This window comes from Heteronotia binoei, chromosome 21, assembly GCF_032191835.1.
Source record: "Heteronotia binoei isolate CCM8104 ecotype False Entrance Well chromosome 21, APGP_CSIRO_Hbin_v1, whole genome shotgun sequence".
Classification (NCBI taxonomy): Eukaryota; Metazoa; Chordata; class Lepidosauria; order Squamata; family Gekkonidae; genus Heteronotia; species Heteronotia binoei.
In genome coordinates this window covers 166,976,750-167,003,730 of record NC_083243.1, presented here as the reverse complement: position 1 = coordinate 167,003,730, position 26,981 = coordinate 166,976,750, and the positions used below count along the sequence as shown (strand labels likewise).

Below are 26,981 nucleotides of genomic sequence, written 5' to 3'. Positions count from 1 at the left end.
CCTTGATCTTTGCACTATGTTTTAACAAGTCTTCTAAAATTTACCTTTCTTGCTTTCTGTATGTCAAGGAAATCAGAAACTTCTTTGCTGAAAGATCAAATTGTCATTGCAAATGGAACTACACTTTCCTATTCATTTTCATATTATGCTTAATAATTTAACCCAAAACAAGAGTTCAGGTATTAGTCATACTGTGAATATTATATTTGCTAAAATTAAAAGGAAATCCTATCTCAACGCTACTTTCATTCCTTCACACAAATGATAGCAGGGCTCATAGCTGCTGTGAAATGTCATTGTTGGATACTATGGATGGTGACAAAATCCAAGGCATGCAGATTACAACTACTTGCTCAGGTAGGAGGGTCATGGAAAAGTAACTGCTGATACATGTGTATTTACAAAACTAGAGAAGGAGAATTGAATATATGCTGATCTTCAGTAGATGGGAAGGAAAGGGCTAAGAACACTTGCTTTCTTCTTTGGGAAGGGGTAACATGATGTAAAAAGAAAATGAGAAATATTTCCAGACTGTTAATCATGGACAGCAACTTAAGTAGTAGTTGTTATCTCTCAAAACATCAACAGTTCAAAAGATTAGGTAAGTTATTGTTGAATATCTTTATAGAGAGTTCTATCAAATCAAAGATGAGCTATAGAAATGCCTCCAAAAATATCTGAAAATGCTATCTTTAAATCAATACTAAGTTCGCTTCAAGGTGCTGATTCTTATCTATAAAGCCTTATATGGCCAGGGCCTGCATACCTACAAGACTGCCTTTCCTCACATGTTCCCCAGAGAGTACTATGGTCAGGATCTCAAAATCTCTTTGTACTCCCTGGCCCGAAAGATGCCAGGTTGGCTATGACTAGGGCCTTTTCGGTTGGCGGCTCCAGTTGTGGAATGAGCTCCCTGTAGACATCAAAGCCCTGTGGGATCTTTTACAATGGGGTTTGCAGGATGGAGCTCTTCCACTAGTCCTTCAACTAAGACACCGCACCCACCAATCTAACAATGGCTGCCTGTGCCTGCTGCACTGTGCATCAGGGAGCCTAGATTTTAGATTTCCATCTAGTATTGACCGGATCTCCTATCTGCATATGGTGATCATGAGCTGCTGCATTTTGCCATTGCACTTTATGTTTTTACTGTTTTAAATGGTTTTAAATTGTTTTATGGGGAACTATGCCAGTTTGGCTCTTGTAAGCTGCCCTGAGCCTGCCTCAGCAGGGAGGACAGGGTATAAACTGAGCAAACAAACCTTTCATGTGACTGTAACAAGGTATGGGATATTTTATTCTCGGTATCTTTTAGCCCAAATAATCCACCTGTGTGTGAGATCTCAAGGAATGCCTATCTGACCATCATAATTTGGTTTGTACAAGGAATAGGATACATGAAATGCAAGAGAAAAGAGGGCAGGACAAAAGGAAGATCCAACTAAGAAAAACTGCACTGAGAAATAATATTCCTTGCATATATCACTCGCTGGCTTAGGAATTGCAGGAAACAATTAGCATGTGCCCAGAAGGGCAAGTGTTTTCTGTCTATGCTGCATCTTTTTCAGTGGCATATATTCTTGGCTGCCTGTCCCAAATACATATCCGAGTGCAGATAGTAATTCATTTAAAGCAGTGCAGCATTCACAGAATGGATCTGTGCTGCATCAGATGTTTGAATGCATATCTGATTTATTTGTAGTTTTTAAAATTTGCAATGTAAAGAATCATACATATAATAAAAGCTCAATGTGGTGGCTCAATCCTCAGTTTTTATTGGAAGTTGTGGCAACCACAGGAGTGGCCTTGCACTCTGTCACCACTCCCCTCTGTCATTGGGTAGCCTCGCTGTGATCCACCTACTGCCGGCCCTGTCAGCAGGGCCGATGCTAGGATTTTTGGTGCCCTAGGTGAGCTGCCCACTAGCACCTCCTCAAAAAAATGTTAAAAACAGAGAATTGTAGGAGAAATTAAGAAACTTGAAACTATTTATATTTTTAATTTAGAGTTTCTTATTTTACATTTTAATATTTTTTTTAAAAAAAAAATTGTGAGATTAAGCAATAAAAATTGTGAGAATACTACTTGATCCTTTTAGCTGGAGGTGTCAGGGACAAGACCCTCACATGACCATCTCTACTTGATCCTTTTAGTTGGAGGTGCTAGTGACAAGACCTTGTGCACTGAGCTATAGCTATCTTGCAAACCCCATTGTAAAAGATCCCACAGGGCTCTGATGTCTACAGGGAGTTCATTCCACAACTGGAGCCCCATGGCTCTGTTAAAGTAGAGTAGGACAGATGAGTGGAAGCATACAACTTCAGCAGGAGCCAATTTTTAGAAACTGTAATTGGCTCTTCTTCAGCTTTTACAATTGGTTAATTTATCCCTGCCGGGCTCCAAGGAGCGCACAGCGCAGGCGCCGTCCGCTTTTACGTTTCCCAAATCTGTAACAGACCCAGGGAATGTGAAACCAGCTGGGCAGCATCTGTGCTCCATAGAGCCTGCTTTCCATTGGAGAAGGCAGGCTCCAAGGATGTCACGAGCTGGGGCCAGGCCAGGTGAAGTCCAGGGGCAGTCCAAGGTCTGTAACCAGTGAGCAAGAGTGTCCAAGGTGCCAAAGCCAAATCGTCGTCCAGGTATCATAGGTCAGAGGTTCAGAAGCCGTAGTCAGGGGGTCCAGAAGTCAAGCCAAGGTCAGGAAGTCCAAAGTCAAAAGCCGAAGTGGATGCTAGGACGTCAGGTAGATGACTAGTTGCTTCCACAAAGCCTTCTCTCAAAGCCTACAGCTATATAGCCCTCTGCTGTCTGTTGCCCATTTGGGCTAATTGCTGACTCAGAGGGCAGCCAGGATCCTGCTGGGACTCAAGCACCCTCACTCCTAGAAGGGCCGGAATCCTTTCAAAACTCAGGGCTCAGGGAGCGTCTTGCTTGTGAGCGTGCCACCCTCCTCCGATCCCTGAGGTCCTGACGAAGGCGGTCACGCACACGAGCCACCCGAGAGGGCGAGGCAGGGGGGCTTGGATCTTCTCCAGCAGGAGGCAGGGGCACTGGTGCAGGTGGCAGGGGCACAGTTTCTTCTGCAGGCTCAGCTTCTTCTGCAGGGCCCCCAGCACCCATGACAAAGGAGCACACACGTGTGTGGGAAGAGGGGGCACCTCGTGGCACACCCTAGCCCAGGTGGTGCCCTAGGTGGCTGCCTACTTGGCCCACTCCCACACACAGGCCATGCTTGTCGGGCCAGAACCACATCAGGCCATTGACCTTTGAGCAAGACGCTGAGGGGTTCTTCTGGAGCCTTACTGATTACTACTGCCTCTCCTCAGGATCTGTTGTAAGAGGTTTGGGACAGTCAGCCCCCCCTTCCCCCCCAATACACACAAATAATGCTACTGCAAAGCAAACAGTGAAGCAAAAAGTAAACTGTGAGAGTCATGTTCCTCTGCCCCTGTCTACTCAGGCCCAGGAATGTTAACAGTCTTACCTCAGAGACAGCCAGCTCTTCTCGGTGTCTTCTCTGTCAACCAGCCTCAGCAAGGGCTGCAGAGCTACTGTGGCCTCATGAAAGGCCCTTCAGCACACGCAGCCTCCAAAGACCATACAAATATCTAGGGAGGCAAGGCCCTACTTAGAATCATAGATATCTAGTCCAACCCCCTGCACAATGCAGGAAACTCACAAATACCTCCCCCTAAATTCACAGGATCTTCATTGCTGTCAGATGGCCATCTAGCCTCTGTTTAATGGTGGTGGGCTCTCCAAGGAAGGAGAGCCCACCACCTCCTCAGGAAGCCTGTTCCACTGAGGAACCGCTCTAGAGGTCAGGAAGTTCTTCCTAATGTTGAGCCAGAAACTTTTTTGATTTAATTTCAACCCATTGGTTCTGGTCCTACCTTCTGGGACCACAGAAAACAATTCCACACCATACTCTATATGAAAGCCCTTCAAGTATTTGAAGTTGGTGATAATATCAACTCTCAGCCGCCGCCTCCAGGCTAATCATGCCCAGCTCCTTCAACCTTTCCTCATAGGACTTGGTCTCCAGACCCCTTACCATCTTCGTCGCCCTCCTCTGGACCTATTCCAGCTTGTCTATATCCTTCTTAAAATGTGGTGCCCAAAACTGAACACAACACTCACCCTAGCCCAGGTGGTGCCCTAGGTGGCTGCCTACTTGTGAAGTCTTACCAGAGCAGAGTAAAGCGATACCATCACTTCACGTGATCTGGATGCTATACTTCTGTTGATAGAGCCCAAAATTGCATTTGCCTTTTTAGTCACCACATCACACTGTTGACTCATGTTCAGCGTATGGTCCACTAAGACCCCTAGATCCTTTTCGCACATACTACTGCTAAGACAAGTCTCCCCCATCTTATAGCCATGCATTGGATTTTTCCTACCTAAATGCAGAACTTTTCATTTATCTCTGCTAAAATTCATTTTATTGATTTTAGCCCAGTTCTCTAGCCTGTCATCCTGTATCCTGTTTCTGTCTTCTACTGTATTTGCAACCCTCCCAATTTACTATTATCTGCAAATTTAATAAGCGATCCCTCTATTCCTTCATCCAAATCATTTATAAAGATGTTGAACAAAACAGGTTCCAGGACAGTTCCTTTAGGAACTCCACTTGTCACTCCTCTCCAAGTGGATGAGAACCATTCACACACACGCCTTGGGTGCGATCTGTCAACCAGTTACAGATCCACCTAGCGGTAACAGGATCCAAACCACATTTTACCAACTTGTCAACAAGGATAGTATGTGGAACCTTATCAAAAGCCTCATTGAAATCAAGATAAACGATGTCTACAGCATTACATCCGCAAACTCTTTTAGAAGCCTTGGATGCAGTTCATCTGGCTCTGAAAACTTAGTTTCATTCAAATTGTTATGTACTCCCCCTATGCTGATCCTAGGTTGCAACTCCATACCCTCATTATATGTTCTATTTTGGCCATGTTGAACACTGTTTCCCTCAGAAGAGAAGACTGAGGAGAAGTACGAATTGAGCAGTTCCACCCTCTGCCTGTTACAATTTCACTTTCCTGCCCTCACAATGGACCTACCATGTCTTTGCTCTTTTTTTGTACCCTGGACATAAGAAAAGAGCCCTTTTTTGTTGTTTATAGCATCTTTGGCCAGCCTAAACTCATACTGAGCTTTAGCTTTCCTAACTTTTTCTCTACAAGCACTGGTGATTTGTTTATATTCATTCTTGGTTATAAGGCCCTCCTTCTAATTCCTAAAGGAGTCTTTTTTCTTTCTCAAGTCTTTAGAGAGCTGATTATGGAGCCACCTCGGCTTCTTCCATTTTTTTCTTCTCATGGGAATCATCTGTGATTGCGCTTTCAGTATGTTGTTTTTAAGAAACTCCCACTCCTCTTGAACCCCCTTCTTCCTCAGTATTTCTAACCATGGAATTTTATCCAGTATAGTTCTAAGTTTGTCAAAGTTTGCTTTTGTGAAGTCCAACTTATAAGTCTATGTATAGCTTTTCCCTTCCCTAAGACTGTAAATTCCAAAATCACATGGTCACTACTGCCCAGGGTGCCCACTATTTCCACTTCATCAATTATTTCTTGTTGGTGAGAATCAAGTCCAAGATAGCAGCTCCCCTTGTTTCCTTCTTCGCTTTCTGGAAAAGAAATTGTCAGCAAGACAAGTCAGTAATCTATTTGACATTTCGTTTTTAGCAGGGTTGGACTTCCAGCAAATGACCAGGTAACTGAAATCTCCCATGATCACTGTGTCCCTTCTCTTGGAGAACTTTGCAGTCTGTTATAGGGGTATCTCATTCAAGTCCTCTGACTGGCTTGGTGGTTTATAGCAGTCCCCCACCATAATATCTCTGTTATTTCTTACTCCTTTTATTTTTACCCAGAGACTCTCAGTTGAGCTGCCATGCTCACATTCACATATTTCCTCACAAGTATATATCTCCTTCACATATACTGCTATGCCTCCACCCTTTCTCATTTGTCCTTTTTAAATAAGTTGTATCCCTGAATCCTAATATTCCAATTGTGAGTGTCATCCCACCAAGTTTCAGTAAGACCTATTATGTTATTGTCTCCTTCCTGTATTAGGACTTCCAGTTCCTCCTGTTTGTTTCCCATACTCTGTGCTTTAGTGTAGAGACATCAGAATCCATGTTTTATGCATCCTGAGGGTTTAGTTCCCATAAATACCTGCAGGTTAACATTGCCTAGTGTATGTGCCACTCTCTGCAAAGCTTTAGTGTTCTTATCCTCAGTTTCTGGCATCATACGAGGCTTTGAATTATTGCATTGCTCCCTGTCACGTTCTCAGGGTGCAGGCAGGCAGGAGTCCAAAGCCAGTCCAAGGTCAAAGTCCAGGAAGTCAAGCAGGAGCCAAGTCACCAATGCAGAATCACAAACCAGAATCAAAAGTCAATGTCCAAAAGCCACAAGGTCAGGGTGCCAAGGAAATCAAGCAGGTCAGGATCAGGAAGGAACGTGGATGCGAGCCAGAGAATAGACTTGTTGCTTCCACAAGGTTACCAGGTCCTGTGTGGGAGCTATATGGGAGTCTCAGTCAGCCTGCTCCCTGGCTGGCAGTGACTCTGCTAGAACTCAGGGCTGAGAGATCTGAAGCATCGGTGTGCCACATGTCTTTGCTCTGAAAGTTCTTTCTGGAGCCTGCTTTGAACTCCTGAGATGGGAGGAGGAGAGCTTAGAGGAGATTGAAAGCGTAAACCATGGTCCAGAAATCCGAATCTTTCCTGATGACACCATCGACGTAGCCAGTCATTTATTTGAAGTATTCTCCTTTCTTGTCCTAAGCCATGGCCTTCAACAGGAAGAATTGACGAGAACACAACCTGTGTTCCCAGCTCCTTCACCTTCTGAGCCAGAGCTACATAGTATTTTCTGATATGTTCAGGGCTGTGACAGGCAGTATCATTTGTTCCCACATGGATCAGCAAGAAAGGATAATAATCTGTGGACTTGTTAAGTCTTCCAATCCTTTCTGTCACATCCTGGATGCATGCTCGGGAAAACAAGTCCGGTCAGCACACTTTGGGCTCCACCTCTCTAAACAAGGATTCTCCAATTACCACCACCCCCCTCTTCCTATATTGGGGTGTGGAAGCTCCAGGCTTCTTATCCACAGGATCCTGAGAAACTTTCTTCAAGCTTTGCGGAGGCAGGAGAAGTAACCCTTGTTCCAGTGGTTAAGAATCAGTTTCTGTGGGGAGATCCTGGAAGCTATTGCTGAGCAGTAGAGGCTCAGATCATCTCCTGATTTTTCTGCTTCTTCAGGTTACATTTTTTCACGAACTCTCCTCCTGTGTTGGGTTCTCTTCCAGTTGCTGAGATAGCACTTCTTCCTCCTCCTCTTGTCCTTTTAAGAGCGCCTCATGGGTTCTGTCAAGAAAATCCTCACCTTCCTTTATACACTGCAGTGTGGATAATTGTGCCTTCAGTCCCCGTATCTTCTCCTCCAGCAGGGCTACTAACTTACACTTGCTGCAGGTGTAATTACTGATACTTTCAGGTAGAAATACAAACATCCCACAGTCTTTACACATCACTGCCTCAGCTGCCTCACCAGCCATGCTGTTGGAATCCATTTCAAAATTCTCTTTATCTTGACTTCCCTGTAAATTCCACTGCCAACTGCCACTTGAGACTACTCGTGAGGAACTACCCACCTTCCTACAGAACCCCCAGGCTAGACACTCAGACTAAGAGCCATAGGCCTAGAGCTCACGCCTCTGGCAATAAGGAGCCTTGCAGTTTAAAAGCTCAAGCCCCCAACCACCTCTGACTCAACAGCCAGAACAACAGTAGAGGGTGGGGCCAGCAACCACCCCTAGGCAAACAGGCTCTTCTCTCTCAGCAACAGCTACACAAAAGACACACAAAAGCAATCAGAAACCGCTCTCCAGCAGGCACCAAGCACTCCCACAGCAACCCTAGGTAATGCTCCCCAGCAGTTTTAGAAGAGCAAATCAACACTCAGCTTATCAGCAGTTCTGTCCCAGCTCCAATCACCTTCCTCTAATGCAGCTGAGCCACTATTTCCCCCCTGGGAAGTGTTAGCCAGAGGCTGTTGCTAGGCAATCCAGACTGCTTTTCTCAGTAAAGGAAGAGGCCTCAGGTGAATAGAATAGCATACAGTCCACCCTCCAAAGCAGTTATTTTCTCCTGGATGGTGAGAGAAATCTATTGTCTGGAATTCAGTTCTGATCCCAGGAGGTCTTCAGGCTCCTCCTGGAGGTTAGCTACCCTAGGCCTGGCAGCACCCCCTGGGTGACTTGATGCCACCCAGCTGGCATGACTTAACTAGGCCCAGCTGCTTGCTCCTGTTCAGCAGCAGTCCCTCTATGACAGCCAGTGTGAATTAGCAGTTGCCAACTCCAGGTTGGGAGATTCCTGGAGATTTGGTGGGTGAGGCCTGGAGAGATTGAGTTTGAGAAAGGGTGAGACCTAAGCTAGGTACCATGGCATCTCAAAATTAGCATTCTCAACCAGGTACCATGACATTCTCAAAATTAGCCATTTCTGCCTGGAGAACCATTATTGCCAATCTCCAAGTGAGGTCTCTGTCATTATACCCTGCTGAGGTCACTTGCTTCCAGCTTTTGTCCCCATTGTGGAGAAAATTGTAGTTTTACTAGGTAGATGCTGCAGGGAGTGGGGGGGGGGGGGGAGATGGAAAACTTAAATCAGATAAATTCCTCTAAAGAAAAACCTGCCTTGAGGTGCATACTCTATAACACAACCAGGCCAGGCCAAAAAAAGAAAAGAAAATCATGCCAGAAACTCACGCTGATGCTAAACACCACAAGACTGGAAATGATAGGAAAAGGTGGCAACAGTGCACTGCAAACAAAAAGAATGATGTGCTTCAATGTCTGTGTGACCATCGTCATGCTCCTCTTGCACCCTCCTCCCTCATTATTCTTCCTTCTCGGCATTCTGGGCCTGTTTCAGGGCTTTGAGCCACCACAGACATGGGGACACACACACATATTGGGGGGGGGGGGGATAGAAAGCCAGTGTTTGTTTCAGCTGCAGGGTGGGTGGAAAGACAGCAAAGGTGAGCAGCAGTGTTTCCTCCAAGCTGAATTAGCATGAACTAACTCACAGATTTTTAGCCTCCAGCTCATACCTTTTTGTGCTAGCTCAGGAAAAATGGCCCCAGAGCACAATAATTTATTCTGTAGCTCACAACTTTAATGCCAGTAGCTCACAAAGTTGAATTTTTGCTCAGAAGACTCTGCAGCTTAGAGGGAACATTGGTGAGGAGGTGAGTGAAAGCCAAGGTGGGGGGGAGCGGACTTCAGAGCGAGGTCTGCCAAACCCAGGTTTTTGCTGTGGAAGCTGACTGAGTGATTTCGAGCCAGTCCAGGCTTTCAGCCTAACCTCTAACAAGCTTGTGCAGATCAAAGTGGGGAGAGGAGAATGATGTGAGCTGCTTTGGTCTTCCCCCCAACAGTGTGAAGAAAGAGGGTCCTTTTCCTATGTAGAAGCTGCAGGGAGGGGGAAGGCAATGGAAAGCTGAAAGGAACAGATAAAGGGAAGGAGATATGGTTGCCAACTCCAGGTTAGGAAATTCCTGGAGATTTAAGGGGTGGGGTTTGAGGAGGGATGAGACCTCAAATACAATGCCATTTCCTCCTGGGGAACCACTGTTGCCAATCTCTAGGTGAGGGCTGGAAATCATTACAGCTGCTCGCCAGATGACGGACATCAGCTCACTTTCAGGTGTGCGGGGAGTGCATGCCTTCACTTGGGGGGGTGGAAGACAGCAACAGTGGGGGGGCATTCACCCAGAGCCTCTTTCTAGAGCCTGTATTTTTCATCACAATGGGCCTTATTACTAGTACTAGTAATATACAAGCAAAGTTAGGCTTGAGAGGCTCTGAAGCTAATTCTCTGGAGAGCAAGTTTGGTGTAGCGGTTAAGTGTACGGACTCTTATCTGGGAGAACCAGGTTTGATTCCCCACTCCTCCACTTGCACCTGCTGGCATGGCCTTGGGTCAGCCATAGCTCTGGCAGAGGTTGTCCTTGAAAGGGCAGCTGCGGTTCTCCTATCTAGGGCACTGACCTGACCTATACTTGCTTTGCTTCAGTGAAGTTGCAACTATATCCCAGATGTGAAAGGGCTTTTCTGTTTCCTTTTGGGGGTGGGAGAATTTGGGCTTGGGTACCATGGAAAACACATCAGCTTTAAGTATTGCAATGATACTTTAAACTGCATTGATACATTGAGAAAGGAATTATCTCAATACAATTCCTCCTTTTAGTACTCAGAGTGAAGAAAAACCAGTGGCAAGGGGGTGAGGGTTTGCATCTGTACCAAACTGAGCATGAAGGCAGTCCACAAGCCAAGATCTTCACCAGGGGAAACAGGGAATTTCTGCATACCTCAGGTGCTCCTTTACACTCTAGGGGGCTCCTTCCAGCCCTGTTGTTCAGTTGTGGTTCCCAACACATCCACACATGCCCTTTGCAAACAGAAGCTGGGGCGCTAAAAGGCATTGTTGTGGGAAGGGGGCAGTTTTTGAAAATCCTCTCCTACCAAAAAATTCCTCCCCCAGTTTCTTTAAGCTCTCAGAGGTTGAGCAACCTAATATCCCCTCCCTTCTTTTCCCCTTTAACTGACTTTCAGCTATTCTGAACATTCTGTGCTTCCTGGAGTATATTCAGTCCTCATCAGACCATTTGAGAGAGAACGTTTTGGTTAATTTCCAAATAATATTTTTCTGTATATCTCAGAAGCTCCCTGAATATATGGCTGACTCTACCTCATACATGGATGGCCCTGTGGTGCTGTTTTTTGTTTGTTTTTATCATAACATGTCCAGCCAAGTTACTGTTTGAAGGACCAATGGTATACATGAATGGTTAGTAGGACTTTTAAAACTAAAAGACTGTGGTTATAATTTTAAATGAAATGCTGCTTTAGAAAACCATCTCTCTCTTTCTCCCTCCCTCCCTCTCCCTCTCTGGCTTGTTTATCATCTGGCTCTTCTGAGTTTCTCCTCTGTTTTTACAGGGGTTTTTTTCTTCTGACCTATTCCCTTTTGCTTTTTTTGGGGGGGGTGCTATTTTGTTTTTCAGCTCATGCGTACTTTGTATTCTCTGTAATCTTTAATCCTCTCACACATGCACATTTTCAAAAGCATATAGGCACACATATAAGCACTCTGAACTTGGTTTATGTAGCTTTGCAAACACAGAAAAATAGGTATAAATATTTAGTGTATTGAGTGCTTTAAACAGTAAGTGAATATTTCAATGAATAGATGTTTCATAAAGGAGCCAATTTTTATAATTTTTTCCCGTGACAACAGTCATGACTATGTTTATTTTTTATTTATTTATTTTATTTATCTGAGATTTATATCCCGCCCTTCCCACTAGGTGGCTCAGGGCGGCTTACAACATGTTTGTTTTTTGCCTTATTCTAAATGACTCAACTTTCACTGCTACTTTGTTCTTTTGTTCATTCCTCATACATATCTTATTGCCAAGTTTGCTCCACTCCCCACCAGAGGGGAATTTTTTGGTTGTCTATCTTTAATTGATACACCTGTTCACCAGGGCTGGATCTACCTATTTTTTTGGGGGGGGCAGAGCTAAAAAATGGTGCCCCCACTCAAAAAATGGTGTGCCTGCCACCCCAGGCAAGCCGCCATCCACCCCCACATGGGCAAAGCACCCCATCTTCCCCCACACACAGGTGCCCGCCCCTTTTCTCCTTCCTGGGTCTGTGCACAGACCTGAGGAGGAGAAAGTGGCAGGGGGTGATGGGACGGCATTTACTCTGTCCTTGGCTCTGAGGATGGAGCACACGCTGCTGCAATGCCCCCGCTATCTCCTTCCTGAGTCTGCACAGACCCAGGGAAGAGAAAGGGGCGGGGAGTGGCATTTACTCCATCCTCAACTCTGAGAACGGGGCACATGCCCCCATGACGCCACCGCTTTCTCCTTCCTGGGTCTGTGCACAAACCCGGGATGGAGAAAAGCAGTGGGGGGGCAGGAAAGAGAGGAGGGCGCTCAAGGACCCTCTGATCCCACCCGCCCCCTGGGGGCACCCAATTTGGTGCCCCCCATACAGCGCCCAGGGTGGGTGCCCCTCTGCCCCCGCTAGATTCAGCCCTGCTGTTCCCTGACTACTCTTACTGTAAGTAGCTTTCGGCACTGGTTGCCGTCCTTGTAGTAATACGCTAGTCGGGAACATTCTAAGAAAACGGATAAGAAAGAGGAAACGTCTTTAGGATAGACAACATCAACCTTAGCAACTGTTTCCACCTTCACAGGGAGGCAGACCTCACAATTGAAGAACTGTTGTTTAGGCTATGCTATGCATACCTGCTCACTGACCAGTTCTATTCTATGCAAATATGAATCTGAATGGAATTAAATGTTGCTTTTTTATGCTGTTATGCTAAGTGAAGAATGCAGTGGTAATTTTACTAAAGTGAGTAACACTGGAATGAAACTGTCATGTTAACTAAAATTCTTCTGAGAAAATTTCGTTTAGCCATTCCTGGCTTGCGTGGTCATGTGTACACAAGATCTTCACATTCAGCTGGCACAGTTTGGGAACAGGGCCCAGTGAAGAGCAGTAAGGCAAAATGGAATCATACTCTTTTTTGAGAGAATCTTCAAATTTAAAATTAATAAATAGCATTATCGGCAATGTAATATTAGCAGTGGAATTCAGAATACCAGCAGATTTTTAAATACAGTGTTTGTATTCTCTGGTGTAAGTTCATTTAAGTTTGTGGTATGACTGTTGGAAGATTCCTGTTATCCTTAGCTTTCAAATAATGTTACTTAGAGTGCATAAAGTAGAATTTGAACCTAGGATAAAAACCACATTCAATCATATAATATAAAATATAGATTAGTAATCTCCACAGGGATGTTTTAAGAAGCAGTGTTGCCAATTACAACAAGTAGGTTCTGAGATTATAAATCGTGATTATAAAATTGGTAATAGAAATTAGGTTGGAAGTGGAATGTTATAGTATAGTCCAATCTTGTCAGATCTCAGAAGCTAAGCAGGGCCAGTACTTGGATGGGAGACCACCAAGGAAGACTTGGAAGGGGAAGGCAGTGGCAAACCACCTCAGCTTAGTCACTTGCCATGAAAACCCTATAGGATTGCTATAAATTGGCTGTGACTTGATGGCAGTTTACGCACAATAGAAATGAAATTATTTAGGTTTTACTCATTCTGCTAAATGCCGGAGACAACAATGAAAATAAATGGAGATCAGAACTGAGGAGCATTGATACAGCACAGTGCAGAACCTTTATTAGGCATTTGGTACAGACCCCAAAGAATTTAAAATACTACCTATCCAAACAAATATATACACCAGAAGGCATGCTAATAAATTATCATAAGTAGAATAAAGGTAACATTGTTTATGATCATTCACAACCAGCCCATGGATCTTCATAGCAGCTAGGAAATACTTAGCAACTTGATGGGTAATATAGAGATTCCAGTCAGATAAAAGATATAAAACCAGTCATCATCTGGGTAACCCTATGCGTAGGAGGGGCCTAATTATGGAATTCCTCAGTTCAGTATTAAAGCTACAATACACAAGACGTGAGCTAAAAATTCAGCAACCCTGGCCTTACACAGACAATATCTCTCCTAATGAGTTCTCAGAAATCTGCCATAAAAGGATAGCTGAAGGCGGAATGTTGAAGTTGGTGAGCATAAAAGCAGTATGGCCTTCAGGAGACTTAAAATTGAATGAGTAAGGGAAGAGCCCCATAAACTGGCACTACACCATTTGCAATAGAAGAACATGTGCAAAACTTCTGCCTTGATGACCAGCAGTCTCAGACATCTGTTGTTTCCTTAATACAAGGAACAAAAAATGGAATGCCAACTGAGTTAGCTTTCTGCAGAACCTTGCACAACCACTTACTTAAGTAAGTGTTTGATAACTAGGTATGCACATAGCTAGGATGACTGGATAAAAAGTGAAGGCGCAGCCAGAATGTCAGAGTCTGGATCCAGCCTCTAATTTCCAACCCTGTCTCCAAACATGTATCTGACACCTATCTATATCTGGCACAATTTGCAACACCTAGGATACGAATCAAGAAGGCAGCTTGGACCTTCTCTACAGACTAATTAAATGCACTGACCCAAATGGGAACACCATACAACAGCTGGGTTACACATTTAGCCTTAAATACACAAATGGCCACAGGGACATGTTGACCCCCATGAACATAGGAAAAGCTGCTGTATTATGATGTTAGCCTGCTTGCAGGGTACGGTGGAATATAAGCCACAATAAATAAATAGATAGATATCAGAAGTAGACCATCAAAGCAGAGTTTTGATGGAATAGTGGAGGGCTGGAAGAAAATCAAGATGGTGCAAGGAAGCTGGAAATAAGGTACAGGGTAAGGGAATAATGTAGCTCAAATCTTACAAAAAGTATGGGCACCCAGATCAGGTCTCTGTTGAAGTTTATTGTTGGAGCTTCTTGAGGATATTTGAGTTAGTTTTAAAAGGAAACCTTGCCAGGCAGAAGCGATGAGCTGCCTTATGGATCTAATAATGATCAAATAGTAAGATATGGATTAAAATAAATGCAATATGGATTGTGTGCATCAAGGTCATTTTTTTCTAGGAGAAAAATGGGCAAGTAACCCCACTTCGTTCCTTCTTTTTCAAGATAATTCTGCTGTTGCTCTTTGTGGACATATAGTTCACAATTGGTGCTCCTGAGCAAATAGCCAACCTGCTACTTGCACTGTGAAGCAAAAAGGTGAACTTCTTATTTATGAGAAGATCTCCTGGCTGAGAGAACTCCAACATTTTCTTTGAAATTGAGCCATTTTTAGCTTGTAGATGGGCTGCATACCTTTCAACTGTGAGAGGTTTTGTTTCAAATGGGAGGCTAGAGCTCTCTCTGTAGCAGATTTAGTTAGGAATAAGCAGCATGGTTGAACTTGATTTCAGGGAGCAGACAGGAGCCTTCCAGCCAGCGAATCAGATGTTTTCACTGACTTTGCAAGGAACAATGTAGGCAAGTGATATTCCTATTTCAAAAGGAAGTTTCTTCCTCCACAACCAGCCTGGAAGTGTAGCACAGATTAATGACTTCACCTGAGATGTGATGGAAATAGTACCAGATTTTACCAGGTCATACAGAGGGAAAATACTTGTTACAGACAAGAGTAACCTGCTTTGACATCTGAAGTAGTATAGCAATCATATACCAGGACAGAATTTGAAATTCATTGACAGAACTGTAGGAAAGATTACTTGCATAGAAGCTGATGGCACTGTTGACATTACCAAGCCCTGAACAAGAAAAGCAGGAGGGAAATAACTTGTTCTAGCGATATTCATGGCCAAAAGCTGATCTGACTTCATCATATACAATCAGCATGTATGCCCATGGCAGCTGTGACTGTAAGTGAGCAGGAGTGACTGAAAACCGCAGCTGCTCTTTGCTATAAGAGCATTGAGAATAGGCCATTTAGACACTGAAATTGAATGAACAGAGCTGCTATACAAACTGTATTTGGGCTTGATTCATAGAACAGTCTCTTTCATTAACTGTACAGTTACACAGTGGGTTGCAGGAAAAACCTGTTTTTAATGGAGAAAAGGAAGGCATGCACAACTTCCTTTCTGAAGTGACTTTCACACCACAGATAGAATTTTTGAATTTGTTCTTAAGTAACCAAAGTGAAGGTGCTTTGGAGAAAATATTGTATAGTTGCTGTACTTGGGACAGTAAAGCACTCAGCCTTTCCCTATATCTGTTTTTTTCCGGTTGAACAGCAGTACTTATGGAAACTGCAATGAGTATCCTTTGAGTTTCATGGTAATCTCTCCCTATATACAGTGAGTATTGCAGTTTACCCATGAAAGAGCCACAAGAACATCTTATAGGATGTTTATGAAAGCCTATGAGATGCAGTGAAAGCCACAAAGAAGGGAATCTATGTGTCTTCCATTGTGTCTGCAAACTCTTGTCCAGCTCAGTTGTTTAGAATAATTAGATTACTAACTTCCCTTTCACAGGAAAACCAAAAAGATAGTAAATTGGCTGTTAACTGTGAGGCCTTTGCAAGCTTTTTTGCGGATAAAATCCTGTCTCTCCATCAAGACTTGCCAGCCACAGTTGATATAGTATGTGAACTGGAGGCCCCTTGGCCATCTTTGCATCCTACATTGGACCATTTCAGTCAACTCTCCTAGGATAAGGCTGACAGGATCCTAGATTCTATGAAGCCCACCACTTGCCTCCTTCACTCGTGCCCATCATGATGGGAGAAGGCCAGAGGTGACAGAATATGGGTTCCCCTGAGAAATATTATCAACTTGTCCCTGAGCTCAGGGACTTTGAAGGAGGCAGCAGTGAGACCTCTCTTGAGAAAAAACATATTTGGATCCTTTGGATCTAGCCAACTACTGCCCAGTGTCAAACCTTCCATTCCTGGGTAAGGTGGTTTGAGAGAGGAGAATCAGAACAGCCCCAGATTTTTCTCTATCCTGGATCTATACCAGTCTGGCTTCTGCCCTGGCTATGGGATGAAGAAGGCTCTGGTTGCCCTCACGGATGTCCTCTGGAAACACCTGGACTGAGGTGGGTCAGCAGTGCTGTCATGACTTGACTTAACAGCAGCATTTGACACAGTTGACTACAATCTTATGGCCCACCACCTTCCTGAGATGAGGATACAGGAGATTGCCTTAAAATGGCTTGTCTTCTTTCTCCACAGTTGGGGACAGAGGGTGGTAACTGGGGAGAGGATTTCATTACCCTCTGGTATGCAGTGTCCCCTAGGGGTGATCCTCTCCCCTAAATTATTTAACATCTATTTGCACCCTTTTGCCCAGCTGATCCAGAGGTTTGACACAACAAAAAATACAAGCTAGTGACCAATTTACTAAGAAATATATAGAAACCAGTCCAAATGTCCAAAACATGTACATTCAAGTCCCAAAGTAGTGTGGTGACAAGCCAATCGATTAAGTACTTGTTTCTTTCCAGTCTTCATCAGACCTGGGAACACTAACAAAAGAAAATATTAAACAAAAATATCAGGAGGACATTCAGACACCACCAACCCTCTTCCAGTGAAAAAATATCATACTTACATATTGATTCAATTATATAGATCCTTTACATAATTTTTTAAAAAGGGGACGCAGAGCGTCTCCAACAGCAATTTCACATCGGCTGCAGATCAGTATAAGGCTTTTTGCGCACCCTAATGGTGCAGCTAACATGTTTAAAAAGGCAAACATCTCCTTTACAGCTGCCATTACACAAATCTCTTAAAGGTAAAGTAACATATTTCTAATACAACATGCTAAAAGACACAAACACCACAAACTATATCCACAGCAGATACAACATACAAAGTATTCCATTCAAAGAATGTTAAATCACATAATTTATACAAAAATGTGTTATCACACAGCCAAATTATGCACAGCACTCATAATATTATAAAGAAGATCATTCATAAAAAACATGTCAAATCATTGGTCATATTCAGTCCACATGGAGAAATGCAATTCAACTGGTGTATCTAGTATGCCTCTTTTTGCAGCAGGATCTTGTGCACGTCTTCATTTCTATCTTTTTGTTCATATTTGTATAAGGTGAAAAAAACAAAAATCTTCACAGTCATGATTCTTTTGCATAAAATGGCTGACCATAGGAGCTTCAATCACATGGTTCCTAAGTCTGCTCCTGTGTTCCAGGATATGTACTCTAAGGGCTCGAGTAGTACTGTAACTGTGGTAACTTCTGCTCTGCCAGATAGGCTTCCCAACCCCCCCCCCCCCCGCCCTGCCGGGGGACCCCTGGATTAGCAGCCTTTCCCCTCGATCTCCAAAAACGTGGAAGCGGGAGGGGTGGGGCGGGGAAACGGCGCGGCCTCCCTTCGCGAGGTGCATGCTGGGACTCGTAGTCCTTGCATCCTCTCCGGCTGCTACAGGCATCTCCTCAGGGAGTCTGGCCGGTGGAGGGGGGGGGAGCTCCGCCCCCAGAGGACCATGTGCATTTCTACCTCCAGAGGCTTCAGTCACTGATTGAAAGGCTTCCTCTTGGGATGGGGTGTCTGTGTTACTTTGAAGAAGTTGGCAGCAACTCGTGAGTAGAGAGGCCAGTCCCCCTTCAGTGTTGCCAGAAATGGGGGGGGGGAGTCTGCTGAGTACTTCATTATTCTCTATGTGAAGATCGATTCTCATAGGGTATAATGGGGAATTGATCTGGAGGTTTCGGGGGCTCTGGGGGCGCTGTTTTTTGAGGTAGAGGCACCAAATTTTCAGTATAGTATCTAGTGACTCTCCCCAAAGTATCCTCCAAGTTTCAAAACGATTGGACCATGGGGTCCAATTCTATGAGCCCCAAAAGAAGGTGCCCCTATCCTTCATTATTTCCTATGGAAGGAAGACATTTTAAAAGGTGTGCGGTCCCTTTAAATGTGATGGCCAGAACTCCCTTGGAGTTCAATTATGCTTGTCACACCCTTGTTCCTGGCTCTGCCCTGATGTCTCCTGGCTCCACCCCCAAAGTCTCCTGGCTCCACCTCCAAAGTCCCCAGATATTTCTTGAATTGGACTTGGCAACCCTACTGCCAGAAGAAAATTTAAAGCAAAATTGAACAGAAAACTAGTATCATGTCAAGTAACAAGAGTCCATAGTAATGCTATTATTACTTAACAATTATGATTCAGTATGCCACAGATGGAAGGAGCTAATCCATACACAGCTGTGTGTCCATAGCGAGGTGTTAACTGGTGTGGCAGATCAGGCCTGCTCTGGCTTGCAAGTCCTATTCTGCCCTGCCTTTCAAAGTTTTTCTTAACACTTGGAGAAGTTTTTCTTTCTCTCCAGTAACTCACCACCACCACCTGATTTTCACAAGGAATTGCTCACTGGGCAGGTCAGGACTTGCCTCTGTGCCTCTTTCTCCCCAGCACCTGGTTACTATGGGAACAGGTAACTACCTTGTTGGCCAATGGAGGAATAGCCACTTGCCAGCTGCCTGCCTTCCCCATGGTGCTCCATTGAAAATAGCACGTCTGAGACCATGGTCTATGTAGTACAGAGACCACCAACAGCATCAAAAGTTATAAAGTAGTTATTAAAAAGAAAATGTTTACAAACATATTTTTAGCACAGCACCAGACTGTGCAAGGAATTCAAAAGAAATGGGTTAATCATAAATCCTCTGTGCCTCTCTCTATAACACCCTATCAGAATTTAAAATATAGGACAGGCTCCCTAGCTTAGGAAGTTACAGATTCCTGTAGAGTTACAATTACCTTGAAGCTTTCTCTTGCTCTCCAGGACAGCACATGGTCAAAATGGCTGCCTCCCCCAAGACCTCAGTTAAAAGATCTGCCTCCTCTGATGGACCCAGCATGAAAGAGAGCTCCTTCCTGCTGCAAGGAAGTTTTTATATCTGTTTACATTTTATCATAGCTATTTATTCATCCACTGACCAGGTTATTCCAGGTCAAAGAGGCTTTTCCTGGAGATCTCCAGAAATCTTTCCTGAAGACTCTCTAGTATTCTGTTCCTCTAAATCTCTGTTCCCTGCTTGGGGAAGGGGGAGAGATTGACCCACCCACTGGTTATCTGTTTGCATCAAGATGCTGGTTTTGACTTTCAAGTTCTTTACAGTCTTGTGTGCCACATACTCGAGGGACTGCCTCTCTTCATGTGAGTCTGCTTGGACCTTAAGATACAAAGTTTGCTCTCTCTTTCCTCTTTAATGGTAGTAAGATCTGTGACTGCCAGGCCAAGAATATTTTCTGTGGCAGCACTATCCTTTTGGAAGGGCTGCTAGCTGAACTAGGGGCTGCCTCATCTAATTCAGTTCAGATGTCACAGTAAGGCTATATCGTTTAGGTGGACTTTTTCCTGGCTGGGTTTTAATTATATATAATTATGCTAGTGTTTTAATACACTTCATTTCTGGTTGGATATTGATCTTACTTTTATTTTAAAGAGCTTTGAGCAGCAAGGAAACACAGTATAGAAATAACATATATGATGTCATCCATTTTCATCACACAGATTGCAACCTAGAAACCATAGGAACCCCATAGCACCTTACCAGTGCAAACCACTGTAGTACAGACAACAGAAACATGAGATTCACACACTCTAGGGATCCCTGTAGGTGAAGGTTCAAGTCCTCTGATACTTACAAACAGCATGTAAACAACTGCTGTTGGGACAGAAAGAAACACAGGGACACAGCACAGAAATAATGGATATTGCTGGTAAGTCTGATGAAAGTAGTTAACCAACTTTCTTGTCTGAACAGGACCCCCCATGTTTTTGAACATCTCGAGACAGATAGCAGGGTAACATGTAAGAATAGCTTTTCCCTATCACATAATCTTGCATCAAACAATTTTCATAGGTTTAGGAGCCCTGTTTGGACTATTAAGTCATCGGTCCCACAGAAGAGTAGCTGTATGCACACTGGGTAGTGGACTATAGAACTGCATACAAACCACCAAACTGTTAAGTGAAAGCTTATCCCAGAAAGAGATTGTTTAACCATTACAGAATTTTGAAATAAGACTCTAGCTAATCTTTTGAATTGGATTCCAGGAAGCATTAATTACACTCAGCATGGATTATGCACCTGTTTTGGCTAATCTTCCCTTCCTCTCTTTATCCTTATAATAGCTTTTGCAACAAAGAAAATGTGTTGCATTCACCTATAATGCTAAATCAAGGCATCCAGAGAGCAAGAATTTATTTCAACCAAGTGGGGAATTCCAGAAGAGTAGTTTCAGTAATGTGCTGTCAGAAAAATAACAATTAGTCCAGGGGCATCTTGAAAGCTAGCACATTTATTGTAGTGTAAGGCTCCCTAGGCTCTGAAAAATAGTTTGGTCTTTTCATGACATAGCTTGAAATTGTGTAAACACCAAAATAACCAGTTTATTTAGAGACTGACTGGTTAAAAACACAACCCAAATACATGCTCACCGGGGCAGTAGCTGCTGCACGCTCTCGTTTCTAACTCTGCTGTCTGGACTAGGCACGGGCATGAAATGAATTGTGATGCACACTCAACAAGGGCCAATTCATGGTTCAATCCAAACTGGTTCATTTCTATCACATCATTCCCAAACTGGAAAATGAACTGGGTATTTTCCTTGGCAGTTCGTTTGGTTATTGGTTCATTTTTCTGGATAGCCTGGTGCCAATGCAATCAATTCCTTGGCAATGCTGGAGGTGGACTTCTGAGGTAGCCCTAGAAACACCCAATAGCAGTTATCCATAGCTTGATTGGCTGCTCTGAGAGCCCGTCATGGAGGTTCTATTCCCCTCCATGAGAGTAGCTTGATTGGCTGCTCTGAGAGCCCATCATGGAGGTTCTATTCCGCTCCGTGACAGCGGATGGTATTTATTGCCGCATCCTTTCACTTTGCAAGCAGCTTCTGCATGTGTTAGTCGCATTGTGTGCTTCTTGATTTGGCTGCATGCTAGAGTTTAGGGACTCCTTTTGTCCATCAGCCTCACATTGTGGGACAATTTAAAACACTTTCCCAGCTGAGAGGGTGTTGCCAATTGCTCCTCTGCAGTTTAAGTGACCTTAGCCTCAAGGAGAAACTGTTTTTGTTGGGTTTGGGGATTTGTTGTTGTTTATTTTTTCCAAACTTGTTATTGCTGGGGTTTGCTTATTCTCAGAACCCGCTTGTTTGTGCCCTATTGGTTTCAGGACCCCCCCCCTCCTCTATTTCTTGCCTTACTTCTACAATTTTATTTCAAATCCTAATTTGTTATTTTGGTGGGCTTTGATTTCTTTTAATCATAGAGAACAAGCCAACTTCCTTGTACCTTTGTGGTATTCAGGGACCTGAGCTACAGAAGTTCATGTGTGTTGCCTTGCTTTCTATTCCTTTTTTCAAAATTTAGTGATTCTGTAGGGGGTTGTTGGTCTGCTCCTGCCAGTGTGGCGGTTTATTTTTTGGCGTTCAAAACTAACTTTCTGAGCCATTCTGGGAAACGTTTTCTTTGTCTGGGCTGCATCACCCTTATTATTATGCGATAAACTTTGGACAGCAGGTAGAGGAGAGTCTGCTGAAGAGTTTGCTGCCAGTTTGTCATCTCTAGCCAATGAGGGGCTGTTCCACCAAACTAACAAACCACCTAGGGACATGTGCTTTGGAGGGCTGTAACTCAGCCTCCTGAAATCCAATTCTCACCAAACTTGGAGAGTAGATAGAGGAGGGTCCACTGAAGAATTTGCCACAAGTTTGGTATCTCTAGCCCACTTGGGGAGGGGGGGTGTTCTATCCCTTCCTGAATTAAACAAACTACAAATCAGTTCAGGAAATTAAAAAAAAAAGCATGTATCAACATGAACTAATGAATTGGGTGACCAAACATATCACGAACCAAAATGAACCACTGTTTTCTCAGTTCATGCCCATCTCTAGTCTGGATACTTCCTTCGTTTTATGGTCATGGACTGAGGAGAGAGAGAGAGCGAGAGAGAGAGAGAGGTGTAGTGGCTACTAGATTGTTAGACTTGGAACACAGAGTCTTCAGTTGAAATTCCCATTTAGCTATAACTCTCAGTGGATAACTTTGGGCCTGTCCCTTTCTTGCGGATGATTCTTCCTTCGTTTAATGGTCATGGACTGAGAAGAGAGAGAGAGAGGTGTAGTGGCTACTAGATTGTTGGACTTGGAACACAGAGCCTTCAGCTGAAATTCCCATTTAGCTATTTATCTCAGTGGATGACTTTGGGCCTGTCCCTTTCTTGCGGATGATTCTGTCAGAAGGTTGGAAGGGGGGGGGGAATGAGATTATTTCCGTATTTAGTACAGTATGCTTCCTGAAGGAAGGGCAGGATTTTGTTAAAATTATATTCTCAATGAAGAGCAAACGAGGTAGTCTGCCTTTCTTACTGTGATGGCTGGAAAAAGCTGGTTTAATTGGTATTTGTACTTCTGTTATAGAAGGTGAGTATTGTGCCCAGTGATCCTCCTCAGATCCACTAGCCATGCCAGGGATTGTCGTGTTCCGTCGCCGCTGGTCTGTAGGCAGTGATGACCTTGTTTTGCCTGCCATCTTCCTCTTCCTTCTTCATACCACCTGGTAAGTAAAAAGGTATACTTGAGAAGAAAGCTGAATGAATATGCTGATGAAGAACAGTTGTGTTTTGTTCTGATACTTTCATTTCTGGTCACTGGTAGTGTTCCTCACCACATAGAAAGTACAATTCAAATTGCTGCATTTTTATATCTCCCTGTGCTAAAGCCTCATATGTGTGTGTGAGGAATGGATGCATGTGTCTCCAGGAAGAAAAAAAAAGGATACAATTGGGTGGGTAGTCATTATTAAAATGTCTTTTCCCACAAGTTTCTTTATATAGGCATGGGGGGGCAGAGAATATACGGAACTTGATGCATATTTAGCTTTTAGAGATTGCCACAACATAAAATAAGCTCTGCATATCCTTAAACACTTCTAATGTGTCTGGGCAACAAAGAGTGACTCAATGCATCGGACTGACATATTGACATTTTCAAGAGGTGGGCTGCTGCATGCTCCACCACTTACAGTTTCCATATGGTTGCAGACTTATGAAAATATGAAGATCCCTTATTCTGAGTCAGACCACTGGTCCATCAAAGGCAGTATTGGTTACTGTGAATGGCTGCAGGTCTCCAGGGTCTTACGTAGAGGTCATTTACATCACCTGCTTCCCAGTCCTTTTTGCTAGAGGTGGCAGAAACTGAACCTGAGTCCTTCTGCATGCAAAGCACATGTTTTGCCACTGATCCATGGTCCCTTCCCAAAATACTACAAACGAGGGGTAGAATAATTGGTTAAAAATTATATTCTTGTATATGTTGGTAACAGGCAAGTCTTCTGTCCCAAACAATCAAAACTCTTACCTTCAAGTATATACCATTTTGACAGTTGCTATGGCTATAGTGTGGTGAGTGGGAAAACACCTCTACCTCTTAATATGTATGTTAGCATACAGCTGTATGCCTCCAGTGTGGAAGAAGGAACTGTCTTCAAGGCACACCCAGACCTTATGCTGATTTATTTGTTTGTTTGCATTTCACCAAGAAGTGTTGTATAGCCCTCAGGGAGGCTTTTAAAAACAATAAAACCATTAAATCAGCCCTAAATCACCTAAAATACTTGAAATATTGCAACCATAATTACAGTAAATAAAATAACAAGAAATCACAATAAAATGCACCCAGAAGCATACTCATAAGTTATCAGGAGCTAGCAAATTGTTTAAAAGTACAATCATCCGGCCACCTGTTCAAAGACATTGAGAAAGTATTTTTTAACGTTTTTTTAAAAGATGGAATTAGCCTGACAGACTTCATTAAGATAGGAGAACAATTAACATCAGTCTCACTATCAAAGAGGCACTTCCATCCATCCATCCAAAAGTAACATCCAACAGCCAAGGCCTGTTCTGCTGATCTTCATGCATAAACAGACTCATGGGAGAAAGTGGTCTTTCGCAGAATTATCCTTAATCAAGACTACTGTGTATTTTAGAGGTCAAAATCTTTGAATTTCAGTTTCCAAAAACAAATTGAGAGCTAGGGCAGTTCTTTCATCATGGTTGTAGTATTATCCTACTGATTATTTGGTCCAAATGAAGTTTCTAAATTGGCTTTAAAGATACACCCATGTAATGGGCTAGAACGAAGTTTAAGTCCAGTGGCATCTTTAAGATATCTGAAGAAGTGTGTCTGCACACAAAAGCTTATACTCAGAATTAAATGTGTTGGTCTTAAAGGTGCCACTGGACTCAAACTTTGTTTCATTGCTTTATAGCAAAATGGCTACCCACCTGAATCCGTATAAAGTGCATTCTAGATATTCAGCCTAGAAGTTATTCATGTGTGACAGTGGCAAAGTTGTCTTTCTCCACAAGTGGTTGCATTTGATACAGCAAACCCTCTTAGAACTGAATGCTACCTGGGAATTCACAAACAGAACCTGGTCTTGTAGCATCCCTGTGTGGCTCTTGCACACTAAGGGAGCTTTCAACTCCTGTATTGATTGGACTGCTTACCATTAATGTGTTTTGTCTGGATTATGCTTCAGTTTGTTAAGCTTGTACAATTCATCTATGAACTAGTTTTAAGACAGTTTGAGGAACTCTGGGTATTTTAACATTTTGAGCAGTCTCCTTAACCTCCTTCAGGATTCCCTGTGTTCCATGCAGGGAAACTACAAAGTTCTACAAGCACTGGCTTGAACCTGAGCATGAGAAAGAGGAATGTTCACATTATGCTATGCTTTGGTGCAGGCAGGAAGAGCACACTTTTGTTGCATTGTTTGTCTGCTCCAAAGTTCAGTATAATGAGAGTGTGTGGTAGCTATGGTCTTCTGGTTGCCACCTTCTAGTTTTATCTCTGCTTGCAGTGACCTACTTGTCATTGACTAGAGCCCATTCATTTTCGATATTGGGTCTCATCTTGTGGAACAAGGTCCCTGAGAAGATCATTGTCTTTAGGAGTTTTTAGGAAGCATTGTAGAGCTATTTTATTTGTGAAGTCTTTTAATGGGGTTTAAGCTTCAGGCATTTTGGGGAGTTGGTTGTGACAGATGGGGTTTTATTATATTTCGTACATTTTTGATTTTCAGAATTGTAATATGCCATGAGCCACTAAGCAAAGGCAAGGTATAACTTTTTAAATGAAAAAGTAATTAATTGAGAACTCAGGGGAAGATTGCGTGATTGTCAATGGTCATCCCCTCAGAGGATCAAGGGTACTTGGCCCCAGCAAATGAATTTTGTGAAAGCTGGGGAACTCATAATAGCTTGATTGTGTTTCCTTTGTAGTAGTAGGCATGCTCAGATAATGTGTGTATCATTATGTTGGCAATCCTAATATAAGATTACAATAGCATGAGTTTGCTACATTTTCTTCTGCCCTTCATGAGTTCTGAAAGCATATATGCTTCCCATTTCTGTCATGGAAAACTGGATAGATCTGTCAAAAGATATTGCAGTCTCTGTGGATGCAAAGGAGCACAGTGTGTGTTCTGGGATATCATCCAGAAATCTGTGTGTGGGTGGAAAAATCCTCATTAGCAAACCATCAGCATTGTACTATCAGAGCAATACTTAAATGCATACCACAAATAAATGGATAATAATGGAACATAGCTTTGCTGTTGGGTAAATGTGATATTTTCCTGTTATTTCAGAAACCCACAACAGGCTGCATATAGTAACATGGGTGATATTTTCTTGATGATTGTGTGTTTGACAAGGGGCAGCAAAATAATTATGTTGCAAATAAAATATTTAAAATGATGCGATACCTTAGAGACTAGCTGGTTTATCTTGTATAGGCCTTCATAGGCCACACTTTGTTTCATTTAGTTATATAAAGTTGGGAATGTTTACACAATAATTCCTTGTTTGTACAGTGCTTAAAATAAATGAAGCACCTCAAAGAAATTTAAGAAGAAACACTTCCCTCCCTAAAGGCTTATAATCTAAATATTGACAAGACTGCTCTTTCCTTTCCTCCAATGTTATTTAGTCATACATGTAAACCAAGACTTAAGAAAAGGAATGATATCTAGCAAAGAATTACTTTATTTTTGGTAACTGTATGTTGCTTATGTATGGCAGGTTCATAATTCTTTCCGTGGTGCTCTTCGGACTGGCATACAATCCCAATGAGACCTGCTCTCTTAATTTGGTGGACCATGGCAGAGGCTATCTGGGTATTTTGCTCAGCTGCATGATCGCAGAAGTCGCAATCATCTGGCTCAGCATGCGTGGCAGTATCCTGTACACAGAACCTCGGGATTCAATGCAGTATGTGCTGTATGTCAGACTGGGTAAGAGACAGTGGCCAGGGGACTTTATAAATATTTGACTTTAATGCAGCCATCTGTCACACTCTCAAAGGATTCTCCCTTCTACATACTGGTAAATGGACACAGATC

The 26,981-nt window shown here is 43.2% G+C and overlaps 1 protein-coding gene across 1 annotated transcript in view; it reads left to right on the top strand.

Moving 5' to 3' along the window:
* The window catches only part of DAGLA (diacylglycerol lipase alpha), a 121,475-nt gene that overhangs the window by 11,988 nt on the left and 82,506 nt on the right, over positions 1–26,981 (top strand). The window contains exons 3-4 of the mRNA XM_060262230.1: positions 22,991–23,129; positions 26,662–26,873. Coding sequence (XP_060118213.1) covers positions 23,035–23,129; positions 26,662–26,873 — 307 coding nt within the window. The 5' untranslated portion in view covers positions 22,991–23,034. The remainder of the gene's footprint in view (positions 1–22,990; positions 23,130–26,661; positions 26,874–26,981) is intronic.